Source organism: Ovis aries, chromosome 15 (genome assembly GCF_016772045.2).
Source record: "Ovis aries strain OAR_USU_Benz2616 breed Rambouillet chromosome 15, ARS-UI_Ramb_v3.0, whole genome shotgun sequence".
Lineage (NCBI taxonomy): Eukaryota > Metazoa > Chordata > Mammalia > Artiodactyla > Bovidae > Ovis > Ovis aries.
Window position 1 is genome coordinate 15,834,846 of NC_056068.1, and position 20,894 is coordinate 15,855,739.

Genomic DNA, 20,894 nt, shown 5'->3' on the forward strand with positions numbered 1-20,894 from the left:
CATTTCTTTACTTCTGCTTTTATTTAATATACTCCAGGAGATGGAAGAAAAGGCAATGGCACCCCATTCCAGTACTCTTGCCTGGAAAATCCATGGACGGAGAAGCCTGGTAGGCTGCAGTCCATGGGGTCGCGAAGAGTGGGACACGACTGAGCGACTTCACTTTCATTCTTTACTTTCATGCATTGGAGAAGGAAATGGCAACCCACTCTGGTGTTCTTGCCTGGAGAATCCCAGGGATGGGGAAGCCTGGTGGGCTGCTGTCTGTGGAGTCGCATAGAGTCAGACATGACTGAAGTGACTTAGCAGCACCAGCAGCAGGAGATGGATACAAATATTTTTGCTGTGATTCATGTCCCTGAATGTTCTCTATTTTCCTGTAGGCATTTTATAGTATCTGGCCTTAACTTTAGACCTTTAATCCATTTTAACTTTTATTTTTTGTATGGTGTTAGAGAATGTTCTAATTTCACTTCGTTATATGTATCTGTCTAGTTTTCCCAGCACTGTTTATTGAAGAGACTGTCTTTTTTTCATTGTATATTCTTGGTTCCTTTTGGTGACCATAGGTGCGTGAGTTTGTTTCTGGGCTGTCTGTTCTGTTCCATTGATCTGTGTCTGTTTTCAATGCCAGTATCAAACTGTTCTGATGGGTGTAGCTTTGTATTAAAGAGTATGATCTGAAGTCAGGGAGCATAATTCTTCCAGCTTTGTTCTTCTTTCTCAAGATTGTTTTGGCTATTTGGGGCCTTTTGAAGGTATAATCTTCCAAAACTGAGCCAAGCACAAACAGAAAAGATGAATGGACGAATTACCAGTACTGAAATTGAGTCAGTAATTTAAAATTTTCCAGCAAACAAAAATCTAGAACCAGATGGCTGTACAGCTGAATTCTACCTAACATTTATCCTTCTGAAACTATTCCAAAAAATTGCAGAGGAAGAAATGCTTCTAAACTCATCTATTTGAGTCCAGCATCACCCTGATACTAAAACCAGACAAAGATATCACAAAAAAGATTAGAGTTCAGTATCACTGATGAACATAGATGAAAAAATCCTCAACAACTAATAGCAGACTGAATCCAGCAATATATTAAAAAGATCATATACCGTGATCAAGTGAGATTTAACCCAGAATTGCAAGAATTTTCCACTATTCAAATCGATCAGTGTGATATACCACATTAACAAATTGAAAATAAAAACCATGTGATCATCTCAATAGATGGCAGAAAAAGCTTTTGATAAAATTTGGCATCCATTTATGATAAATTTCTCCAGAAAGTGGACATAGAGGGAATATACCTCAAAATAATGAAGGCCATATATGGCAAACACACAGCTAACATCTGCCCCCTCCTGTTGCTCCCTGCTAAAGTCAAGGCTTCAGAGTGTACAACAAAATTAGAATTAGGTTTTAACAACAATTTAGAACACAATAGAATTGTATTTTTGGCTAGACTTCTGAAAGAAAGATACCTTTTAAACTTAGATAAGAAGAACCCACAAAGTTAGCAGATGTCATTGATTTCATTTAAATCTCTTCTCTCTCACTAACTGGGACAGATAAGACAGAGGTTAGGCTGTCTGGGGAGGCCTTACAAATAGCTGTGAAAAGAAGAGAAGTGAAAAGCAAAGGGAAAAAGGAAAGATATAAGCATCTGAATGCAAGGTTCCAAAGAATAGCAGGGAGAGATAAGAAAGCCTTCCTCAGTGATCAATGCAAAGAAATAGAGGAAAACAACAGAATGGAAAAGACTAGGGATTTCTTCAAGAAAATTAGAGATACCAAGGGAACATTTCATGCAAAGATGGGCTCGATAAAGGGCAGAAATGGTATGGACGTAACAGAAGCAGAAGATATTAAGAAGAGGTGGCAAGAATACACAGAAGAACTGTACAAAAAATATCTTCATGACCAAGATAATCATGATGGTGTGATCACTCACCGAGAGCCAGACATCCTGGAATGTGAAGTCAAGTGGGCCTTAGGAAGCATCACTACAAACAAAGCTAGTGGAGGTGATGGAGTTCTAGTTGAGCTGTTTTGAATCCTGAAAGATGATGCTGTGAAAGTGCTGCACTCAATATGCCAGCAAATTTGGAAAACTCAGCAGTGGCCACAGGACTAGAAAAGGTCAGTTTTCACTCTAATCCCAAAGAAAGGCAATGCCAAAGAATGCTCAAACTACCACACAATTGCACTCATCTCACATGCTAATAAAGTAATGCTCAAAATTCTCCAAGCCAGGCTTCAGCAATACGTGAACCGTGAACTTCCAGATGTTCAAGCTGGTTTTAGAAAAAGCAGAGGAACCAGAGATCAAATGGCCAACATCTGCTGGATCATGGAAAAGGCAAGAGAGTTCCAGAAAAATATCTATTTCTGCTTTATTGACTATGCCAAAGCCTTTGACTGTGTGGATCACAATAAACTATGGAAAATTCTTAAAGAGATGGGAATACCAGACCACCTGACCTGCCTTTTGAGAAACCTATATGTAGGTTAGGAAGCAACAGTTAGAACTGGACATGGACCAACAGACTGGTTCCAAATAGGAAAAGGAGTACATCAAGGCTGTATATTGTATCCCTGCTTATTTAACTTCTATGCAGAATACATCATGAGAAACGCTGGTCTGGAAGAAGCACAAGCTGGAATCAAGATTGCGGGGAGAAATATCAATAACCTCAGATATGCAGATGACACCACCCTTATGGCAGAAAGTGAAGAGGAGCTAAAAAGCCTCTTGATGAAAGTGAAAGAGGAGAGTGAAAAAGTTGGCTTAAAGCTCAACATTCAGAAAATGAAGATCATGGTGTCTGGTCCCATCACTTCATGGTAAATAGATGGGGAAACAGTGGAAAGCACTGTCAGGCTTTTTTTGTGGGGGCTGCAAAATCACTGCAGATAGTGATTGCAGCCGTGAAATTAAAAGACGCTTAACTCCTTGGAAGGAATGTTATGACCAACCTAGATAGCATATTCAAAAGCAGAGACATTACTTTGCCAACAAAGGTCCGTCTAGTCAAGGCTATGGTTTTTCCTGTTGTCATGTATGGTTGTGAGTGGGACTGTGAAGAAAGGTGATCGCCAAAAAATTGATGCTTTTGGTGTTAGAGAAGACTCTTGAGAGTCCCTTGAACTGCAGAGAAATCCAACCAGTCCATTCTAAAGGAGATCAGTCTTGGATGTTCTTAGGAAGGACTGATGCTAAAGCTGAAACTTCAATATTTTGGCCACCTCATGCGAAGAGTTGACTCCTTGGCAAAGACTCTGATGCTGGGAGGGATTGGCGGCAAGAGGAAAAGGGGACGACAGAGGATGAGATGGCTGGATGGCATCACCGACTCCATGGACAAGAGTTTGGGTGAACTCCGGGAGTTCGTGATGAACAGGGAGGCCTGACACACTGCAGTTCATGGGGTCACAAAGAGTCAGACATGACTGAGTGACTGAACTGAACTGAGCTGATATTGTTAATATTTAAAATACTTATAAATACTGATAGAAAAGCCCCTTAAAACTTACCTAATGAATGGACTAAGGACTTGATAAAACATTTCACCCAAGAAGAGAGATATATAAAACACCTACCACGATAGCCTTAGAGCAAACCTTTATTAAATGCTTAGTAGCTCCAGGACATTTATATGTTGACTTCTTGAACTGCTACTGCTGCTGCTAAGTCGCTTCAGTTGTGTCTGACTCTGTGTGACCCCATAGACAGCATCCCACCAGGCTTCGCCATCCCTGGGATTCTCCAGGCAAGAACACAGGAGTGGTTTGCCATTTCCTTCTCCAATGTATGAAAGTGGAAAGTGAAAAGTTAAAGTGAAGTCGCTCAGTTGTGTCCGACTCTTCACGACCCCATGGACTGCAGCCTACCAGGCTCCTCCGTCATGGGATTTTCTAGGCAAGAGTACTGGAGTGGGGTGCCATCACCTTCTCCGATTTCTTGAACTCCCCCTCTTTTTCCCTATCTTATAGCTTAAGAAACAGCCATAGAGAAGTTGAATAATAGTAAAGAAATGATACCAGGCAGTATGAATATCATCAAAAATAAATGTTGGAGAAGGTGTGGAGAGAAAGGAACCCTCCTACTCTAGAGAGTGTCATACTGAGTTAAGTAATTTAGGTAGAGAAGGAGAAATATTGTGTGACATCCCTTATATGTCGAATCTAAAAGAAATGATACGAAAGAACTTCCTTAAAAAATAGAAAGAGACAGACTTAGAGAACGTATTTATGGTTGCCGGGAGGAAGTGATAATTAGGGAGTTTCGGATGGACATGTTCACACTGCTGTATTTAAAATGGATAAGCAACAAATACCTACTGTATAGCACATGGAACTCTGCTCAGTGTTACATGACAGCCTGGATGGGAGGGGAGTTTGGGGAAGAATGGATACATACATATGTATGCCTGAGTTCCTTTGCTGTTCATCTGAAACTATCACAACATTGTTAATAAGGTATATCCCAGTATAAAATAAGAAGGTTTAAAAAACAAATCTCAAAAAGTAGAACTATTAGAGGGACTTCCTTGATGGTCCAGTGGTTAAGAATTCACCTTCAGATGCAAGTTCGACCCTGGTCAGGGAACAAAGATCTGACATGTCATGGGGTGACAAATCCCATATGCCGCAACTGGAGAGCCCTGGGCGCGTGGCATCAAAGATCCTGCATGCCACAGCTAAGGCCCAATGCAGCCAAATAAGTATTTTTTTAAACTGAATTTTTAAAAAGTTAAAAGACAAAAATGATAAAATTAAGTATAACTAAAATAAACAGCTAAGGGATAGGCATAAAGATGTAAAATAGGACATCAAAAATAGAAAACATGTAGGGGGAATAAAAAATAATAGATCTTTTAGAATGTCTTTGAACTTAAATATCAGTTTAAAACAAGTATATATATTGATAGATATAAGTTAACATATATGAACTCCATGATAACTACTATATATGCAATATTTTATTGGTAAGCCATCTAGTACCTCTGGAGAAGAGAATGGCAAACCACTCCAGTATTCTGGCCTCGAAAAGCCCATGAACAGTATGAAAAGGCAAAAAGCTATGACACCAGGAGATAACGCCCTAGGCTGGAAGGTGCCTGATAAGCTACTGGGAGAGAGCAAAGAAATAGCTCCAGAAAGAATGAAGAGGCTTTAACTGTGTGGATCACAACAAACTATGGAACATTCTTAAGGAGATGGGAATACCAGACCACCTTACCTGCCTCCTGAGAAACCTGTATGCAGGTCAAGAAGCAATAGTTAGAACCTGACTTGGAATGACAGACTGGTTCAAAATTGCAAAAAGAATGCATCAAGACTGTATATTGTCACCCTGCTTATTTAATTTCTAAGCAGAGTACATTATGCAAAATGCCAGTCTGGATGAATCACAGACAAGAATCAAGATTTCCAGGAGAAATATCAACAATCTCAGATATGCAGATGATACCTCGAATGGCAGAAAGAGAAGAGGAACTAAAGAGCCTCTTGGTAAAGGTGAAAGAGGAGAGTGAAGTAGCTGACATAAAACTCAACATTCAAAAAATGAAGATCATGGCTTCTGGTCCCATTGCTTCATGGCGCATAGATGGGGAAACAATGGAAAGAGTGACAGATTTTCTTTTCTTCAGCTCCAAAATCACTGTGGATGGTTACTGCAGCCACGAAATTAAAAGATGCTTGCTCCTTGAAAGAAAAGCTGTGACCCACCTAGACAGTGTATAAGAAAAGCAGAGACATGACTTTGCCAACAAAGGTCGCTGTAGTCATAACTGTGGTTGTGAGAGCTGTACCATAAAGAAGGCTGAGTGCTGAAGAATTGATGCTTTGAAATTGTGGTGCTGCAGAAGACTTGAGAGTCCCTTGGACAGCAAGGAGATCAAACCAATCAATCCTAAAGCAGATCAACCCTGAATATTCATTGGAAGAACTGATGCTGAAGCTCCAGTCCTTTGACTACCTAATGTGAAGAGGCAACTCATTGGAAAATACCCTGATGCTGGGAAAGATTGAGGGCAGGAGAAGAGGGCAGCAGAGGATGAGATGGATGGCATCACCAACTCAATGGACATGAGTCTGAGCAAACTTCAGGAGACAGTGAAGGACAGGGAAGCCTGGCTTGCTGCAGTCCATGGGGTCACAAAGAATAGGACATGACTTAGCACCTGAACAAAAACAGTCTAGTATCTACTGCAAGTTTATTTATTTTAATCTGAATATATACCTGAAATAAGTTCCTGGAGGGTTAATATTTTCATTTAACCAGTAAGAAACATACATACAGATTCTTCTTGCAATGGTTATTACATATTTAACTTTGAAGTGGTTTCTTTTCTAAATCGCCATGTAGTGTTTTATCTGAGACTATTTGAGAGCCAGAGCAACTTGGGAATGAACTAGATGACCTCTTGAAGTCCCTCTTAGTTTTAGGATTTAATAATTATGTGGATGGAATTGTGACGAGAACTTGAGTCTAAGAATAATTTCAAAGCAGGTCACTTTTTACAAAGTTAAGCTTTCCAGTGTCTTTTTAACATGATAAATGTTTCTGAGCATGAAGTGAACAAACTTGATCTATTTTAACTTTAATTCTGAAGAAATCTCATTATGCTTCTTTTAAAAAAACTCTACATCCATAAAAAAGCAGCCCTCTCTCCCATCTCCTTAGTTTCATTAAGTATTTTGTATGTGTATTGGGGGTGGTGATTTTTTTCCCATAGTAGATTCTTGGCTATTAGTACAGATTTGCCTATTAATACTTCATTCTGATTCTCTGTTCATTTATGTTTTTATTTGTGTGAGTATAAACTTGTTTTAATGTCTGTTTTATCTACTTTCTCTAGGTCTTTTGATTTATTTTCAGTATAGTGTGAAGTTCATGAATATATGCAAGGGAAAGATGTCTGAATGTTAATTGCAGAGGGGTTGCATGATATTCACTAAGGTGTCAAGAAAGTGATCTTTTTCACAAGACAGTTTTTTTTAATTCTCAAGACAGTTTACATGAATTCTTCTCAACTTTTTATTATGATTTTGAAATTTAATTCCGTGATAACTGTAGCAGTTGAAAAACATCTAAGAGATCTTGGGTTTGACTTTCAAAACTAAGCAAAGTCCACCTCAAGGAAAATTTGTGTTTACCCCGGGATCTTTAAATATGAGGACAATTATAGAAAGTCAGGATTGAAGACTGGAATGTTTAAAGCGGAAAACAAATACTACTGTTTTTCTATCATCAATAAAATTTTTTGCTGTAATTCTGTCAGTACTCTTCGTGGGTGGTACAAAGTTTCAACTTCTTTCACTCCTGCTGGTCAGGGCAAGAAAAGGGGAGTACTAAATGTATGTGTACTTTGATAATGGAGCCTTCGCAGTGCCTACTGACTAATAACTCTTCTAGCAAGAGCATAGGTTGTACCTTTTGCATCCTTCAGTGAGAGAAGAGTTGTTTGTGACAGCGTGTTCATCTTGGAAATTATACAATATGTTGTTGAGCTTTGCTGTGTATATACAAATTACCACAAACTTAGTGCTTTAAAAATAACATATGTATTATCTCATAAGTTTGGGAGTCACAAATATGAAATGGGTTTAAAATCAAGATGTCAGCAGGCCTGCTTTTTTTTGAGGCTCTTAGGGAGAATCCATTTCCTTGCTGTTTTCAGTTTCTGGAAGTCAGCTGCATTCCATGGCTTGTGGTTCTTTCAAAGCCAACCAGTATAAGATCTTCCAGTCTTTCTCTGACTCTGACCTTTCTGTCATATCCTGTATAACCTGAGATAATCTTTCCATTTCAAGATCCCTAACTTAATCATATCTGCAAAGCCCTTTTTGCCTTATAATGTAATTTATTTATGGCAAATAGGGAATTAGAGCATTGACATATTTAGGAAGCCATTTTTCTGCAAAATACAATATCATACCAACAAAAAACATGGACACTGTTATCATAAGTTGATTCCTCAAGATCCCTTCCTGGAGAGTCCTGTTCTTTATCCATGTAGTCTTCAATATAATTTTAGCCATTCATATTCATGTTTCACACGTTGATCTATTTAGATAGCAAAAATATTTTAATGGAGTCTTCCATTTTTTTTTTTGACTACTAGATTTGCACAAAGCAGTATTAATAGGAGATGGAAATGAAAATATTTGAATAATATTCTCTTTGCCAAACATTAGTCTGTGTACTTAATATGCATTTTTCTATTTGATCCTCACAGCAGACTTCTGAGCTCTTCATATTTATCATAAGACTCACAGATCTTAAATAACTTGTCTAAAGTTATAGTTATAAGTAACAGAAATGTGATTAGAGTCTTGTCCATCTATTTTTTGGCTAACTGTGTATGTCATATGTGTTTTAAATTTTACTTTAAAATGTGAAAATATTTTTTAAAAAGCACGAGTAGTAACCATTTCTCTGCATTTTATGTTATATACTAGTTTGTAAACTGATTTTTTAACTTAAACTTTTCCTATAACCTATACAACTCTTTATAGGCCCCAGTTTTAATTGCTTTATACTATTTCAAGATGACCACTCTTCTTCCACCCTATCACACTACACTATCTCTTCCCAAGGCATGCCTTCTGGAGGGCACAATACAAAATATATATAATTAAGTAGAAAGATGTAATTCAATGAAACTGAGTCACGCTGTTGTAGGGCCACCCCAGATGGACAAGTCATGGAGAGTTCTGACAAAACATGGTCCACTAGAGAAGGGAATGGCAAACCACTTAAGCATTCTTGCCTTGAGAACCTCATGAAGGTGCTGCTGCTGCTGCTGCTAAGTTGGTTCAGTTGTGTCCAACCCTGTGTGACCCCATAGACGGCAGCCCACCAGGCTCCACCATCCCTGGGATTCTCCAGGCAAGAACACTGGAGTGGGTTGCCATTTCCTTCTCCAGTGCATGAAAGTGAAAAGTGAAAGTGAAATCACTCAGTAGTGTCCGACTTTTCGCTACCCCATGGACTACAGCCTACCAGGCTCCTCTGTCCATGGGATTTTCCAGGCAAGAGTACTGGAGTGGGATGCCATCGCTTTCTTCGCCCATGAAGGTATGAAGAGGCAAAAAGATACGACACTGAAAGATGAACTGCCTTGGTTGGTGGTGTCCAATATGCTCCTGGAGAAGAGCAGAGCAATAGCTCCAAAAGGAATGAAGAGGTTGAGCCAAAGCAGAAATAGCGCCCAGTTATGGATGTGTTTTGTGGGGAAAGTAAAGTCTGATGTTGTTAACAATATTGCATAGGAACCTGCAATGTTAGGTCCATGAATCCAGGTAAATTGGAAGTGGTCAAATAGGAGATGGTAAGAGTGAACATCGACATTTTAGGAATAAGTGAACTAAAGTGGACAGCAGTAGTCAAATTTAATTCAAATGACCATTATATCTACCACTGTGGGCAAGAATCCCATAGAGGAAAGGGAGTAGCCCTCATAGTCAACAAAAGAGTCTGAAATGCAGTACTTCAGTGCAATCTCAAAAATGACAGAATGATCTCTGTTTGTTTCCAAGGCAGACCATTCAATCAGTATCACAGTATTCCAAGTCTATGCCCCAACCACTAATGCCAAAGAAGGTGAAGTTGAAACGTTCTATGAAGAACTATAAGACCTTCTAGAACTAATACCAAAAAAGAGATGTGCTTTTCATCATAGGGGACTGGAATGCAAATGTAGGAAGTGAAGAGAAACCTGGAGTAATGGGCAAGTTTGGTCTTTGAGTACAAGAGGAAGCAGAGTAAAGGCTAACAGAGTTTTGCCAAGAGAATGCACTGGTCATAGCAAACACCAACTTCCAACAACACAAGACACCACTCTACACATGGACATCAGTTCAGTTCAATTGATCAGTCGTGTCTGACTCTTTGCGACCCCATGAACCACAGCATGCTAGGCCTCCCTGTCCATCACCAACTCCTGGAGTCCACCCAAACTCATGTCCATCAAGTCAGTGATGTCATCCAACCATCTCATTCTCTGTCGTACCCATCTCCTTCTGCCCTCAATCTTTCCCAGCATCAGGATCTTTTCAAATGAATCAGCTCTTCGCGTCAGGTGGCCCAAGTATTGGAGTTTCAGCTTCAACATCAGTCCTTCCAATGAACACCCAGGACTGGTCACTTTAGGATGGACTGGTTGGATCTCCTTGCAGTCCAAGGGACTCTCAAGAGTCTTCTCCAATACCACAGTTCAAAAGCATCAATTCTTTGGTGTTCAGTTTTCTTTATAGTCCAAATCTCACATCCATCCATGACCACTGGAAAAACCATAGCTTTGACTAGATGGACCTTCGTTAGCGAAGTAATGTCTCTGCTTTTTATTTATTTATTTTTTTTTATTTTTTGGTTTTATAACTTTGATTTATTTTTTATTTCTTCCTCCTCTTCTTCCTTCTTTTTTTTTAATTTTTATTTTTACTTTATTTTACTTTACAATACTGTATTGGTTTCGACATACATTGACATGAATCCACCACGGGTGTACATGCAATCCCAACATGAACCCCCCTCCCACCTCCCTCCCCACAACATCCCTCTGGGTCATCCCCATGCACCAGCCCCAAGTATGCTGTATCCTGCATCAGACATAGACTGGTGATTTGATTCTTACATGATAGTATACATGTTTCAATGCCATTCTCCCAAATCATCCCACCCTCTCCCTCTGAGTCCCAAAGTCCGTTATATTTTGCTGTCTTACATACAGGGTCATCATTGCCATCTTTCTAAATTCCATACATATGTGTTAGTATACTGTATTGGTGTTTTTCTTTCTGGCTTACTTCACTCTGTATAATCGGCTCCAGTTTCATCCATCTCAACAGAACTGATTCAAATATATTCTTTTTAATGGCTGAGTAATACTCCATTGTGTATATGTACCACAGCTTTCTTATCCATTCATCTGCTGATGGACATCTAGGTTGTTTCCATGTCCTGGCTATTATAAACAGTGCTGCGATGAACATTGGGGTACATGTGTCTCTTTCAATTCTGGTTTCCTCGGTGTGTATGCCCAGCAGTGGGATTGCTGGGTCATATGGCAGTTCTATTTGCAATTTTTAAAGGAATCTCCACACTGTTTTCCATAGTGGTTGCACTAGTTTGCATTCCCACCAACAGTGTAGGAGGGTTCCCTTTTCTCCACACCCTCTGCTTTTTAATATGCTATCTAGGTTGGTCATAACTTTTCTTCCAAGGAGTAAGTGTCTTGTCATTTCATGGCTGCAGTCACTATCTACAGTGATTTTGGAGCCCAGAAAAATAAAGTCAGCCACTGTTTCCACTGTTTCCCCATCTATTTGCCATGAAGTGATGGGACCAGATGTCATAATCTTAGTTTTCTGAATGTTGAGTTTTAAGCCAACTTTTTCACTCTCCTCTTTTACTTTCATCAAGAGACTCTTTAGTTCTTCACTTTCTGCCATAAGGCTGGTTGTCATCTGCATATCTGAGGTTATTGATATTTCTCCTGGCAGTATTGATTCCAGCTTGTTCTTCCTCCAGCCCAGTGTTTCTCATATAAGTTAAATCAGCAGCTGTAAATATACAAGGCTGTAAATATACAGCCTTGACGTACTCCTTCCCTATTTGGCACCAGTCTGTTGGTCCATGTCCAGTTCTAACTGTTGCTTCCTGACCTGCATACCAGTTTCTCAGGAGGCAGGTAAGGAGGTCTGGTATTCCCATCTCTTTCAGAACTTTCCACAGTTTATTGTGATCCACACAGTCAAAGGCTTTGGCATAGTCAATAAAGCAGAAATAGATGTTTTTCTGGAACTCTCTTGCTTTTTCAGTGATACAGCAGATGTTGGCAGTTTGATTTCTGGTTCCTCTGTCTTTTGTAAAGCCAGCTTGAACATCTGGAAGTTCGCGGTTCACATATTGCTGAAGCCTGGCTTGGAGAATTTTAAGCATTACTTTACTAACGTATGAGATGAGTGCAATTGTGTGGTAGTTTGAGCATTCTTTGACATTGCCTTTCTTTGGTATTGGACTGAAAACTGACCTTTTCTAGTCCTGTGGCCACTACTGAGTTTTCCAAATTTGCTGGCATATTGAGTGCAGCACTTTCACAGCATCATCTTTCAGGATTTGAGATAGCTCAACTAGAATTCCATCACCTCCACTAGCTTTGTTTGTAGTGATGCTTCCTAAAGCCCACTTGACTTCACAGTCCAGGATAGATATCTGGCTCTAGGTGAGTGATCACACCATCATGATTATCTGGGTCATGAAGGTCTTTTTTATACAGTTCTTCTGTGTACTCCTGCCACCTCTTAATATCTTCTGCTCCTGTTAGGTCCCTCCCATTTCTGGCTTTTATTGAGCCCATCTTTGCATAAAATGTTCTCTTGGTATCTTTAATTTTCTTGAAGAGATCTCTAGGCTTTCCCATTGTATTGTTTTTCTCTGTTTCTTTGCACTGATCGCTGAGGAATGCTTTCTTATCTCTCCTTGCTATACTTTCGAACTCTGCATTCAAATGGGTATATCTTTCCTTTTCCTCTTTGCTTTTCACTTCCCTTCTTTTCACAGCTATTTGTAAGGCCTCCTCAGACAGCCATTTTGCTTTTTTGCATTTCTTCTTCTTGGGTCAATACCAAAATCAGATTGATTATATTCTTTGCAGCAGAAGATAGAGAAACTCTATATGGTCAGCAAAAATAAGACCAGGAGCTGACTGTGGCTCAGATAGTGAACTCCTTATTGCCAAACACAGACTTAAATTGAAGAAAGTAGAGAAAGCGACTAGGCCATTAAGGTATGATCTAAATTGAATCCCTTATGGTTGTATAATGGAAGTGATAATCAAGGGATTAGATCTGATAGAGTGTCTGAAGAACTGTGGATGGAGGTTTATGACACTGTACAAGAGGCGGTGATCAAAACCATCCCCAAGAAAAAGAAATGCAAAAAGACAAAATAGCTGTCTGAGGAAGCCTTACAAATATTAAGGAAAGAGAAGTGAAAAGCAAAGGAGAAAAGGAAAGACACGCCCCCCTGAATGCAGAGTTCCAAAGACTAGTAAGCAGAGACCAGAAAGCCTTCCAAAGTGAACAGTGCAAAGAAACAGAGGAAAACAATAGAATGGGAAAGACTAGAGATCTCTTCAAGAAAATTAGAGATACCAAGGGAACATTTCATGTAAAGATGGGCAAAAAAAAAAAAAAAGACAAATGGTATGGAAATAACAGAATTAGAAGATATTAAGTAAAGGTGTCAAGAATACACAGAAAAACTATACAAAAAAAAATAAATTAATGACCTGGATAACCACGATGGTGTGATCATTCACCTATAGCCAAACATCTTGGAGTGTGAAGTCAAGTGGGCCTTAGGAAACATCACTGTGAACAAAGCTAGTAGGGGTGTTGGAATGCCAGCTAAACTGTTTCAAATCCTAAAAGATCATACTGTTTGTTAAAGTGCTGCAGTCAATATGCCAGCAAATTTGGAAAACTCAGCAGTGGCCACAGGACTGGAAAAGGTCAGTTTTCATTCTAATCCCAAAGAGGATAATGCCAAAAAATGTTCAAACTATTGCACAATTGCATTCATTTCACATGCTGTCAAAGTGATACTCAAAATTCTCCAAGCCAGGCCTCCATAGTATGTGAACTGAGAGCTTTCAGGTGTTCAAGCTTTATTTAGAAAAGGCAGAGGAGCCAGAGATCAAATTGCCAACATCCGCTGGATCATCAGAAAAGCAAGAGAGTTTCAGGAAAACATCTACTTCCATCTCATTGATTATGCTAAAGCCTTTGACTGTGTGGATCACAACAAACTACGGTAAATTCTTAATTAGATAGGGCTGCTGCTGCTAAGTCACTTCAGTCGTGTCCAACTCTGTGCAACCCCATAGATGGCAGCCCACCAGGCTCCCCTGTCCCTGGGATTCTCCAGGCAAGAACACTGGAGTGGGTGCCATTTCCTTCTCCAATGCGTGAAAGTAAAAAGGGAAAGTGAACCCACTCAGTCGTGTCCTACTCTTAGCGACCCTAAGGACTACAGCCTACCAGGCTCCTCCATCCACGGGATTTTCCAGGCAAGAGTACTGGAGTGGGGTGCCATTGCCTTCTCCTAGATAGGGCTACCAGAGCACTTTACCTGCCTTCTGAGAAACCTGTATGGATGTCAAGAAGCAAAAGTTAACAACAGACGTGAAACAACAGACTGGTTCCAAATTGGGAAAGGAGTACGTCACGGCTGTATATTGTCACTCTGCTTATTTAACTTATATGCAGAGTACATCATGAGAAATGCTGGGCTGGATGAAGCACATGCTGGAATCAAGATAGTAGGGAGAAATATCAATAAGCTCAGATATGCAGATGACACCACCCTTATGGCAGACACCAAAGAGGAACTAATAGCCTCTTGATGAAGGTGAAAGAGGAGAGTGAAAAAGTTGGCATAAACTCAACATTCAAAAACCAAAGATCATGGCATCCAGTCCCATCACTTTATGGCAGATAGATGTGAAAACAATGGAAACAGGGACAGACTTTATTTTCATGTGTTCAGAGTCACTGCAAATGGTGACTGCAGTCACAAAATCCAAAGACGCTTGCTCCTTGGTAGAAAAACTATGACAAACCTAGACAGTGTATTAAAAAGCAGAGACATTATTTTGCCGACAAAGGTCCATACAGTCAAGTGTATGGTTTTTCCAGTAGTCATGTATGGATGTGAGAGTTGAACCATAAAGAAGGCTGATTGCTGAAGAACTGATGCTTTTGAACTGTGGTACTGGAGAACTCTTGGACTGCAAGGAAATCAAGCCAGTCAATCTGAATGGAAATTGATCCTGAATATTCATTAGAAGGACTGATGCTGAAGCTGAAGCTCCAATACATTGGCCACCTGATGCGAAAAGCCGATTCATTAGAAAAGATGCTGGTCCAGGGAAAGATTTAAGGCAGGAGGAGAAGGGGATGACAGAGGATGAGATTGTTGGATGGCATCCCTGACTCGATGGACATGAGTTTGAGCAAGCTCTGGGAGATGGTGAAGGACAGGAAAGCCTGATGTGTTGCATCCATGGGCTTACAAAGAGTTGGCCATGACCGAGTAACTGAATGACACTGCCAAAATTAGCAAATACAACTTTATCAGGGGATTAAGGGAGGGACATATTAATCACTGTGGATGGTGACTGCAGCCATGAAATTAAAGGACGCTTGTTCCTTTAGCTATGACAATCTGAGACAACATATTAAAAAGCAGAGACATCATTTTGCTGACAGAGTTCCATATTGTCAAACCTATGGTTTTTCCAGTAGTCGGGTATGGATTTGAGACTTGAACCATAAAGAAGGCTGAGTGCAGAGGAATTGTTGCTTTGTAATTGTGATGATGTCCTTGGGCTACAAGGAGATCAAACCAGTCAGTCCTAAATGAAATCAACCTTGAATATTCATTGGAAGGACTGATGCTGAAGCTCCAATACTTGGGCCAGCTGATGTGAAGAGCCAACTCATTTGAAAAGACCCTGATGCTGGGAAAGATTGAAGGCAGGAGAAGGGGATGGCAGAGAATGTGATGGTTAGATGGCATCACCAACTCACTGGACATGAATTTGAGCAAAATCTGGGAGATAGTGGAGGACAGAGAAGCCTGCATGCTGAAGTCCATGGGGTCGCAAAAAATTAGACATGACTTTATGACTGAACAACTGCAATATTACTTTAAAAAAAATTATTTATTATTTGGCTGTGCTGGGTCTTAGTGCTATGCCAGATCTTTAGTTGTGACATGTTAACTCTTAGTTCGGCATGTGGGTTCTAGTTCCTCAACCACAGTTCGAACTCAGGCCCCCTTCATTGGGAGTGCAGTGTCTTAGCCACTGGACCACCAGGGAAGTGCCCAATATTACTTTAAATTGACCAATTTGAATACTTTCTAGTAACATAATTAGGGCTTGGAAGAAAAACTTGCCAGGACAGAAGATCTACTTAATATAAAGCTAGAAATTATGACCTTTTCCAATCAAGATAGTGTCTGAAATACTTCATGCCTGCACACGTGTGTATGTGTGTGTGTGTTTGTGTGTGTCTTTGAGTGTATGTTGTAAGAGGGAGGGAAAAAAGGTAGGGAAAGATAATACTGGAAATATTTTAAAATGAGATTGATAAACTAAATATTACTATACCACCTTACCAGTTAATTAAAAAGCTATGATTGTTTGCATTTATTTTTGATCAATAAGTAGTAATAAAAGTTCAAGGATATTATAAACAAAGCTCTGAGTATATGACTAAGCCCCAGTTCCTTTTCTGCACTATGAGAAAAAACACAAGAAAGCATATCCTTAATCTCTATTTGCATAGTCTAAAGAAAATTATTGTGTTGTTAAATATTTTTAAAGCACCTTTTCTTTGCTATTTTTCCCAAAGACAGAAAAATAATTGGTTCTGGTTATAATTGCTGGATGTTATGAAGCACCATCCAACGGAAAGCCAACAAAATGTTTTAGTTAAGATGTTAGGTTATTTTTTGAAGTATTTCTATAATTGTAAATTCATTGTATATGTTTGTCTTGAGGAATACTTTATTAGGAAGAGGGATTAAGCATAACTTCGTGATTTCATGCTGTACTCACATGTGATTTATCTGTTTTTTAGGTACCCAGAGGCTTACCTTACTTCTCTGTGGATTTTGGCCTCCAGGGGGGGTTTGCCCATGTCATTGAAGATCAGCACAAATTCCCACATTACTTTGGAAAGGTATGCTCACAAATTGGTAAAATTCCAGAATTTAGCAATTTTGTAACATTACTTTTGAAGGGAAATAACTTTGGACACAATGTACAGTGAAGTTGGTGACTGCTGTAAAACCCAGTTTTCAGAGGGAGTACCTAGAAGCTATTAAGAAATATATACCAGGATATTTATAACAGTCAGGAATGTCACTTTGGAACCAAATGGTTTGTTGACAGTGTCAGCAGTGACTGTAGTGTTTTCCTGTGGAGACAGCCAGGCTTATGCTGAGAATGTTAATTGATAATGATGATAACCTATTTGTTGAGGATTTACAGTGAGCCTGGTAATGTTCTCAGCACTCATTTAATGCTCATAATAACACTATCATGTAGACATTTTATACTTTCATTTTATAGATGTTGAAACCAATCTACATTTTATAGATGTTGAAACCAGTATAACTTCCCCAGGATCATCTGCTAGTAAGTGACAGAACCAAGGGGTGCATAAATTATTGGTTGAACTAGAAAACAAATGATCTCACATATTCATTTATAACTAAGTACTATACAGTCCGAGAAGAATATAGCAGTCATTTCACACGGTTTCTGGTCAGATACTAGAGTGTAGATCTTTCAGTTGCTAGTGGATTCTTTCCATTACTACAGATTGCCTTCTAGGGGTGTAGTCCTTAAATTTAAGTTCTATTAAATATCTGGGAAGTATATAAGTTAGTATCAGGGCCTAGAATAGGAGCAGTCAAAAGAAGTTTGGGCAATAATAGCTCAAGAAAGTGACCTTTCAATCTAGTGTAGGTCAGGCCTTTCTCTCTAAATTAGAGGAGCCTAGATGAACTTTGCCCGTGGTTCCCTGTTCTTCCTACCCATTTTCATCCCGTGTCAGATCATTTTCTACAATGATTAGGGACCTGTGAGAGGTTTGGACTCACAATTTTTTATACTGTTGTCCTTAAAGGCTAACAAGAGACCCCAAATCACGTTCATCTATGAACTGTTGAAATATGTTTTAGAAACTTGTCTGAGAGATTATCTTTTCCCAGAGTTAACTAGAAAGAGATTTGTTTTCATTGCTCTGAAAAACATTGTTAAATTTCAGTAGAGTTTTATAACTCAGAACTTTTATGACTCTGCTTTTATTTAAAAAAATGATTCTAGTAAAAATGAAGTAAATACCTAGTTTTTACCTTGCATAACTTTAATTGGGAGATTGTCCTCCTCCAAATATTAGGCACATGTTATGATTTATATGATACTGTTTTAGTGTTGAAAACTTCTTTAGTTAGTGTTACATCGCTGATCCATTTTCCTCGAAATTTCTTTCCAAGAAAAAGCCTGTGTACGCACAAACTCCCTCAGCCTGCAGTTAAGTTTAGACAGCAAGAAGGATTGGTCTCTTTGCATTAATATCTGCTTCAGTAACAGAACAAGAATCAATCCTTGTGGTATGTGTGCCTTAATGGTACACATGAGACAAAACTTGATGTTTTATAGAAAATTTTAAGTCAATTTTAGAAAATTTTAGAAAAATTTAGGTCAAATTTTAGAAAAATTTAGATCTATAAAGCTAGGCTTTCTTAAACTACATTGCTAGTGATTGGCTGATGCTAAGAAACTCTTGCATTAAATTTGTCCTCTTTTTACACTATGTCTGTCTTGGCCCCTTTACTTCCTTTATCCAATGAAGAGATTCCTTTTCCATGAAGCTTTTCTTGATTTATCCAGCAAATAGAATCTCTTTTCTTTTTGAGTCTCCGTATAGTCTACTTTGGCATTTACCTTATTCTGCTTTATAAGACAGTCCTTTATGTAGTTGGGTTATTATTGTGGCTCCCACCACAGCTCTGCATTCTGTTATGAGTTTTCTGAAGACAGAGAAATGTATGTTAGTTATTTCTGTATCACCTACAGTATTTGGCCATTGCTTGTATATAGTAGATCCTTTCTTTAATAGAGTATTTGTTAAGATAAAGAACCTATGTCTTAGAGCAGTTACATCCAAGGTCTTAACAGTCCTGTAGACCTAGACTGAATATGGAGAATTCTACCTCTAGCCCAGAGTTTTCCTGTATTACCATACTTTCCTTCCTTGAAGCATTATAAATCTCCCCCATATCTTTCTGTATATGGATACTCACTATCATGCATCTATGCTCAGTCGTTAAGTCACGTCCAACTCTTTTGCCACCCCATGGATTGTAGCCTGCCAGACTCTTCTGTCCACGGGATTTCCCAGGCAGGAATACTGGAGTGAATTGATATTTACTTCTCCAGGGGATCTTCCTGACCCAGGGATCAAACCAGCACCACCTGCATTGGCAGGAGGGTTCTTTACCACTGAACCACCAGAGAAGCCCACTCACTGTCATAAATTTAATTAATCTCTGTAGCTGATAACATAGGAACAGGAAGATGATCATGAAAGAAATGATCTAGAATAATAAGCAGACCATTGAAAATATATTATTTCAGGACTTGGGAATATGGTTTTTTAAATGAAGGTGATCATAAGTTTTAATTATTGGTTTATATGGATTGGTGCTAAAATATGATTTCATTTTCTAAAAAAAAAGATCTCCAGCTAATAGAAGAAACTGGCTTTTAAATATATTGGGTAGTAGAGAGAACATTAGCCCAAGATTCAACTGTAGTTGAACAATCAAGTTTATAATTGCTACATGTTGGTCAACCTTTTCTTCAGATTTTCTTACCAGAGCAGCTAATAAGGACCAAATTAATTAAATTTCATTTTCTCTTCTTCCCCTTTGCTGCTGTCTGATAGATGTACTAAGAAGCAACAAAAGAGACAAATTGTTTGACAGGAGATACAACTAAGAACCTTTGGAATCACAGGGTTTAACATAGTTAGAATTAAATGAAAACAAGTTTTTTTTTTTTTTAACTTGAAACTAATACTTATATAAAATTTGAGCATCCTTTAGAGAAGTACTTAATTATTACATTTAGTAACAGAATAAACAGGAATAGCTTCACTCCTGTTTTTCAGTCTTTATACATGTGTGTGTTTGTTTTTTTCTCATTCTTTAAAAGGAAATCATTGGTGGCATGCTGGATATAGAACCAAGAGTTTGGAGGAAAGGGGTGCGAGAAAGTTTTGAAGATCAGAGGAAGAAAGCACTGCAGTTTGCTCAGTGGTGGAAACCATTTGACTTCACCGGAAATAAAAAATGTTGAGGCAAAGCTTTCCTTTTTTATTTCCTTTTCAGATTTCTTTCAGTTTTATTTCCATTGCATCTAGCTAAACAGCTAACCATCAGGTAATAGAAAAAGAGTGTCATGATCTGGATTTCTGACAACTCTACATCATTGAGTTGTAGTGGTTTTCTTCACCACCTGCTCCTGTGGACTGCATTGTAGTAACCATGAAGACCAGTTATGTTGGGTGACCTGTTCATGCTCTGTTCTGTACCTGTGTCTTCATGTTCTGAACTATTTAGTTAATCTGTAGAAAGACTTTTCTGAAGAATTATCTAGGAAGTATCACAAATCATTGCTTCAGAGGGAAATGTGTCTACTTCAAGTTTGTTAAATGTACTGACTAGTTTCTTTTGCATTTAAACTAAAACTTGGCATATTTAGTGATAGTTGGAATTTCTTTTCACAGCATTTTATAGAAGCTCTTAATTTTCTTCCAATACCATATATATCACTGCTATTCTCTTTATTAAAGGGAAAAATAATGTCCCCAATAATAAATAATTAAATGAATTATATTATACATTTGTAATTTGTTTTTATTTCTGCAGTTTTAAATAGTGTGTTTGAATTTTGGTGATTTTACATGTACTTTCCAAAAATCACAGGTTATAGTTGTTTGGGGTTTCTGTGAAAGTTAAAAATTTTAGCCAACTCATCATTTTGGGGTTGTATTGATTGTTACAAAATATTAAGTAGTAAGTCACGTGTGTATTTTTAAGTGGCAGGAGCACGTTCTGTTGTCCCATTTGATCTAAGGTTCTTCATATTCCTTTATGCTTACACTTGGTATGAAGAGAAAAAACTGATAAGTAAGAGATATGGCCATCGTCTCCAAGAGTGTTGCTACTTTATTTTTAACATGGAAGATATTTTTGTAGTCACCCTTTTTCAAAGATGTTGATTTTTTGGAGGCAAGGA

At 38.6% G+C, this 20,894-nt stretch overlaps 1 protein-coding gene across 2 annotated transcripts in view; it reads left to right on the forward strand.

Annotated features, from left to right (window-relative positions):
* Window positions 1-20,494, forward strand: part of CWF19L2 (CWF19 like cell cycle control factor 2) — a 156,959-nt gene extending 136,465 nt beyond the window's left edge. The window contains exons 17-18 of one of the 2 annotated variants that reach the window (XM_012095379.4): window positions 16,663-16,764; window positions 19,809-20,494. In XM_012095379.4, the coding sequence (XP_011950769.2) occupies window positions 16,663-16,764; window positions 19,809-19,952 (246 nt within the window). In that variant the 3' untranslated portion in view covers window positions 19,953-20,494. Of the gene's footprint in view, window positions 1-37; window positions 690-16,662; window positions 16,765-19,808 lie in introns of those variants that run through there. The other variant, XM_060399260.1, reaches the window with a different exon arrangement.
* Window positions 20,495-20,894: the final 400 nt, after the last annotated feature.